Consider the following 6,306-nt stretch of genomic DNA (forward strand, 5'->3'; position numbering starts at 1 on the left):
AAAAAATTTGACAGTTCTCGACCTAACGAAACACCCTTTGAAATCGGGTAATCAAAAACAACCAACCAGTTAGCCGATTTAGTCGGGATTCATCAGGAGTAAGATTTTTAATCGGCCTACGAATAGACCGATTAAATTGGGTTGAGTCAGATTTTATTTTATTCACAGACTAAATCGGTAAAAAATCGGTTGTTTTTGTAACCGATTTCGTCGGCCGATTTCGACAACCGATTTACCACCAGACGCTTATGTAAAGACTACACAGAAGTCTGTTGCCCGGTCGGCCGATTCGTTGGCCAACGAATCGGCCGAAACCACCCGACTAGACCCGACTTAGTTATGCGAAAAGTCGGATTTTTTTTTACGGGGAAGCTACCGCACATCTGGCGCGCCGGGGAATCGAACCCCGCTCTTTCGCATACCATGCAAGCGCGTACACCACTTCGCCAACGCGCCGTGCTTGCCGAGGCAAGTTCAGCTAGTTGTTTTGTGATCCACCGTTCTCCACCGATCGTACCAGCGTACCACAGACAAACAGACGTGACTCTCCATACAAATTATTTTTGAAATCCATCGTCCTTCATCAAACCACCAAATCACGGCGACGCCAGCGCTGCCTGGTGAGCTTATGCCGAAGCGCAGCCCAAACACACCAATACAAACCCATTACTGTCATGTGTCATGTCAGTGTATGCGTGAGACAATCAAGCCTTAACGATTGTACACTTTAACAGCTGTTTCGAAATTATTTTGTTGTTGCTGATCATCAGTAACAAAATCAAAATAAATAAATACCGACAGCCGAAAATGACGGTGGGTCGGTTCCACGATCAGTTCCGTTTCCAATGGCAGAACCTCATGAGGCAAATCATGCGGCAGCACCTGCAGCGATGCAAGACAAACACAATGACAGAGAACACACCACTGGTCCTCCCCGTTGCTTGCATGTTCCGTCTAAGATTCCTCCGCCACCGAAAACATGAACCATTACACCTGACGAAAACACCAGTAGTGGCCGCCGGAAAAGGAAAATTCAATTCAAAACTAACTAAGTTGATCCCCACGATGGGGGTTTGGAAACAACTGCGGGGAACGTGTCCAAGGCGCAATTAAGTTGCCAGCCAACAAAACCAAAAGGGCCGAATGAGACGAAAAAAGTCGCGAACAGTGGCGCTCACGATCGACGCAACATCGTCAAAATGCCAAAAGGACGACCAGCAGCAGCAATCTAAGCAGCAGTCCACGAAGGATAAGCAGGTTGCTCCGAAGGAGATGACTCCACCACAGGATCCGGCTTTCTCCGCAGTAGCTGGCGCCTCAATAGCAGCCTCGACTTCGGCAGGCAGTGGAGCAGGCCTATCTGGTTAATAGTGGGGTAAAAGGTATGCCCTCGCTATTCAGCCGCTCATCTGACTCTGGCCGAAACTTCCCCAGATTTGACCCGCAAAGTCTGGATAGTGGATCACCGTTGGAATTTCTGAATTTCTTTTTTTTTTTTGTTTTCATTTGCTGCATCACACGTGCTCACGCTCAACTTAAAAACAAAAAAACACGCATCACACACACTGAGAAAAGACGGGCGAGCTGTCACGACCGCAGCGCCATCAGCACCGGGTGAGTGGATGCCGAAACAAAATTGAATTTGAAATAACCGTTTTTGGAGGACGATGGTTCGGCCACAGACAAACAGACGTGAATCATCATTGATTTTATCAAAAAATCCATCGTTTACCAAAGAAAGTTCGAAATTGGGCTGCACACTAGCGCTATCTGCAGTCCTGTTGCGAAAACATCATCATTTCGATAAACCAAATTAAGCGTGTACCCATTTTTCCCTCTAAGCGTGTACGAATGAAAACTGACAGGTGTTTGTTTATGTTTGCTGTCGATTTTGTTTTCTCATTCTATGCCCAGAAAATTCGCAAAAGATGGGCTGGAAAGTTGAATAATCCTGCTAAACTCCCATCATAATAACATTCCACCTAGTATTCCGCAGCATGTTCTGCCCTGTGACCTGCAGTTTTGTTTAGGAAATAAGATGAGAACCGGTGTGATGGGCAAGTCGCGTAAGATTGAATAAAACTGATCGCAGGCTGCGTGATTGTTATCTTCCAAGCTAATCTAACTGGCTGTGCCGGGTGTGGGCATGTAAAAGGGTTGGAGGTTCCGATTTAGTTTTAGCGGAGTGGCAATATCATTAGTTCATGTTAAAGTGAAAAAAATAGCCACGGTGCCAAGGCGAATGCTTCAGATTCAAGGTCTTCAAGGGGAACAACCTAGGAAATAGCATTTATACTGGCGGATTTCACCAAATTATGAGCATGTTTAACTGATGTCGGTCAAACGAAAAAACCAATGCAGCTGCTAGAGGTGAAGGGGAGTGGAAGTCCATCAATTAAATTGTGTTAAACTGATTTATTCTTTTACATATCCTGTTTTCAAAATGTTCAGTTAATCTACTCTGGACTGGCTTGAACTCCAGTGTCGTGTCTTTGTCTCCTCCTCCAAGTCTCTTTACCAAACAACAGATCGTTGGTCACGATGTCATCGACCGAAAGTCACACTTCTACCACAGACTGTGCTTCTACCATATCGAATTATTTCAAGAAAATCTACCGCAGTTAACCAAATCAAATTAACAATGCAACATTGGATTTTCTCCCCACGTGTTGGCTATAAAGAAAACATTGCACACACACACGGTGATGCACTGAAACGTCAAAGGGCCAAGGGATACGGTGGCGCCACCGACGACGTTCGTGTCTTGTTGCGGTACTACGGCATCCATTTTTTGACTGATTTGAATTTGAAATGACGGTTTTAGTTGGCGATGGTTTGAAAAAGAGTTGCACGTCTGTTTGTCTGTGGTTCGGCACTCGAGTGTCCCGTCTGTTTGTCTGTGAGCGTACGGTTGCTTCTTCCACAACACTTTTATTCTGTTCTCAAAGGCTTCTTTAGAATACTGACACACGGATCAAGTATATTTTTAGACGCATTGTTATTGTCGAGTTCACAGACAAATGGACACCTACTAAGTGACACGTAGTCAAATTGTGAGACAAATTTTAGCTGATTGCCTACTTGAATCTATGGCAATGTTTGGCAGGTTAGAGCCACCAAGCTCGGAAAACCTAACCTTCGGGAAGTCGCGTGTTTTCGCCTTTCTTACAAGTGCCCTTACAAACTGTGTACAAAGTACACGTACGCGACCTCCGGTGGGCTAATGTTAAGATTTTTTGTTTTACCCTAAGCAACCCTAGTATTTCGAAACGCCTTAAGGATTTATAGCACATAATGACCCGATTGATTTCCACCACCCATCTGCAAAAATAACAACAACACCTTGCTGTCAAACCATCTGTTTCTGTTTTCATTGCATCCCCATCATTGCCTGCATGCAGGGAGGAGGAGAAAGTGCGTTTTTGCATCACAAAGGCAAAAATTGAGTGAAGATTTGTATTTTTCACTGTGTGCTCTACCCACTTTCGGAGTTGAAGTTGCTTTTTGTGTGTTGAATTTCCCTAAAAAGGAAAAGTTGTTAGTTACAAGGTAAGTTGAATCTTTCCCTTTGGGACAATCGCCAGACGGTGAGTCACGTAAACCAGGTGAAGTTACGTGCAACTCCCTCCCACGCAGTCATAATAATCATTGCTAGCTGCTTTCATAACGTTGTTAAATAATTCAATAAAATCACTTTCGATTACAGTAGCAGCAACACCATGGCCAAGGTAATCACTCAGGAGACCTTTGACGACGTGGTCAAGGAGAATATCATTGAATTTTCCATGTCGGTGGAGGAATCCCGAACGGAAACGGTCCAACAGTTCGAGGCCCAGGGCATTAATCTGGCCAACATCATCCAAGATCTGAACGTAAACCCGGAAACGGGCGTTCCGCTGCTGAACGAAGCGGTCGAATATCTGCGGTCCACCGAGCTGACCTCTGCTGCGAACAAGGAGCAGATTTGTGGCCATCTGGCCATCGTCGTGGAGGAGTGCAAGTTGGTACGACGTTTGCGTTTGCGAGTTTGTGTGTCGCGAGTATTTGCACATTTTTCTTTGTGTTCACTTTACAGTCGGTGCCTCACCGCGTGTTGGCGGCCAAGCTGGGCGCTTATGAGCTAATTGTGGGCACGCTCGAAAAGGAAACTGCCCTGGATAAGGAGGTGCTGGCGAAGCTGGTGGCGGCCGCGAATGCAATCATCAACAAGCAGCCGGACGTTTTCAGCAGCAAGTCGCTTGAGGTTGCGATTAGGTATTTCATTCTTGCAATTCTTTGGAGGGCACAAGTTTAATGAACTCTTCCAGATTGTTGCAATCTGAGTCCGGTGACGATGCCGTCACGTGCGATTTGCTACGATGGCTCCAGAAGGCTTGCATTCTGCACGAGATGAACCGCCAGACGATCATGGACGATGGCCGCGTGGTGAAACAGTTCAAGCGTCTTATCGAGAACAATGATTCTGAGGTGGTGAAGCAGGCGTGCGCACTGTTCCGCTTTCTCATCCTGGACGATGACATTCGGGTGGAGTTTGGCAAGGCCCACGAGCATGCCCGAACGATGGCTAACGAAATGCTGCCGGACATTACCAAGTTGCTGTTCAGTGAGTCTTAGCAATTTTAGACATAAGGTTAACAATTAAACGACCTTCTCACCTTTCAGAGTTCAACTCGAACCAGGACCTCATCAGCGACCTCTTTCTCACCATCGCTTCCCTCACGGTCCGCAACGAGTTCTGCCAGGTGGTCGAGGAGGCCGGCGGTCTCAAGTTCATCATGGACGCCATGGTCGAGTTCCCCGACTCGATCAAACTGCTGCGCGAGGCCTGCAAACTGCTGAAAGCCCTCGCCGGAAACGACACCGTCAAGCTGCACATCATCCAGCAAGGAGCCGCCCCCCTGCTCGAGTCTTGCCTGAATCGCTACAAGGACAACGAAACGTTCGCGCGGCACGCCCTAGCTTGCGTGACCGCACTGGCCTTGCGCGAAAAGAACAACGCCCAGGCCCTGTTCGAAACCGGAATCGCCGAAACGATCGTTCAGACGATGAAGATCCACGCGGCCAGCAAGGTCATCCAGCGGAACGGGGCATGGGCGATTCGGAACATGGTGTCGCGGTCCCGCGAGCAGTGCGACGCGTTCCTGACCCACGGCGCCGAGGATGTGCTCAACGCGGCTCTGACCGATCATCCCTCGATTGCGCACGACGTCAAGTCGGCGTTGCGTGACCTCGGCTGTAAGGTGCACTTGAATGAAGAGTGGAAGGCGCACTCGGATATTCAGATCCAGAACGAGGAGGTGGCAGCTTGAAGCGTGCAGTTGGTTTCGGGAGAGAAGACTTTATTTTGCTTTCCAGCACGTTAACCGTACCACACAAAAAGATGATGACACTGCCGGAAGCATACTACTTTTGCATGCTATTAATATTTAATAAACATGTGTCAATTACAGGTGGGCATAAAAAGAGCGAGCCGCTCAAAGAGCCGGTTCATTAAAAAGAGCGAACGAACCATGGCTCACAAAAAAAGAACCGCGGTTCTTTTTTAAACTACGGTCTTCTGAAAGATGGAATGATTTTTAAACTTGTTATAAATAATTATTGAATTTCGAACAAATTGCATCATAAAATTTGTTTTTGGCATTGAAAATGCAATTTTAAATTGAAAAATAATTGCTTATAAACATTAATCCCAAAAAAGCATTGCTGCCAAACAACACTTAACAGTTTAAATCTCATTTACTGTTTCCTACTTTTCTTTGAAATTCCAAAAGTATTACCAATAATCTACTGAATAGCTGAGAGATTATGGAAAATATAATTCTGTTGCCTGTTTAAACTTCAGCGTTTATAGACTTCATCGATTGAATCAGAATTCAGAAAAGAGTTCGCAGAACATTTTCTCCAAATAAAATGTCAGCATAAGTTCAATTTTAGCAAAAACAAACGCAAATGATTTATAAAAGTCCAATGTGAAATAACTTTAAAAATTACATCATCCTTAAAAATAACCATTTTATCAAAATTTTGAAAAAGAGCGAAAGAGCCGTTCAAAAGAGCGGCTCTTTTTAATGAGCGAACGAAAATGAGCGGCTCCCAAAAAAGAGCGGGTTTGCCCACCTCTAGTGTCAATACATTCAACTCTTTATAATTTATAACTTTATTGCAAACAAATATAACCTCATTATGAGTATAAAGACTTTGTTTCTTTTTTGTTAAATACCTATTATTATTTTTTCCTATGAAAAACTGAAACATGAATAAAAATTCACAAAAAAAAAACTAAAACAAGAATAAATTTATTAGAAA

The 6,306-nt window shown here is 45.0% G+C and overlaps 1 protein-coding gene across 3 annotated transcripts; it reads left to right on the forward strand.

Moving 5' to 3' along the window:
- Positions 1–3,372: 3,372 nt before the first annotated feature.
- Positions 3,373–6,042, forward strand: LOC120416575 (armadillo repeat-containing protein 6 homolog). 3 transcript variants are annotated; one of them, XM_039578308.2, is made up of 5 exons: positions 3,373–3,549; positions 3,707–4,004; positions 4,076–4,254; positions 4,308–4,603; positions 4,663–6,042. In XM_039578308.2, the coding sequence occupies exons 2-5, from the start codon at positions 3,720–3,722 to the stop codon at positions 5,307–5,309; spliced, it is 1,407 nt and encodes a 468-aa protein (XP_039434242.1). In that variant the 5' UTR covers positions 3,373–3,549; positions 3,707–3,719; the 3' UTR covers positions 5,310–6,042. The 3 variants fall into 3 exon arrangements, with proteins under 3 accessions (XP_039434242.1, XP_039434244.1, XP_039434243.1); XM_039578310.2 differs by having other exon boundaries at positions 3,710–4,004; XM_039578309.2 differs by having other exon boundaries at positions 3,713–4,004.
- Positions 6,043–6,306: the final 264 nt, after the last annotated feature.

Source organism: Culex pipiens, chromosome 3 (genome assembly GCF_016801865.2).
Source record: "Culex pipiens pallens isolate TS chromosome 3, TS_CPP_V2, whole genome shotgun sequence".
Classification (NCBI taxonomy): domain Eukaryota; kingdom Metazoa; phylum Arthropoda; class Insecta; order Diptera; family Culicidae; genus Culex; species Culex pipiens.

Excerpts from the sequence above, each read along its gene's own strand:
- LOC120416575 (XM_039578308.2), top strand. The coding sequence starts at position 3,720 with ATGGCCAAGGTAATCACTCAGGAGACCTTTGACGACGTGGTCAAGGAG. Across the intron at positions 4,005-4,075 it reads TCGTGGAGGAGTGCAAGTTG|TCGGTGCCTCACCGCGTGTT; the intron begins GTACGACGTTTG and ends TTCACTTTACAG. Across the intron at positions 4,604-4,662 it reads CATTACCAAGTTGCTGTTCA|AGTTCAACTCGAACCAGGAC; the intron begins GTGAGTCTTAGC and ends CTCACCTTTCAG.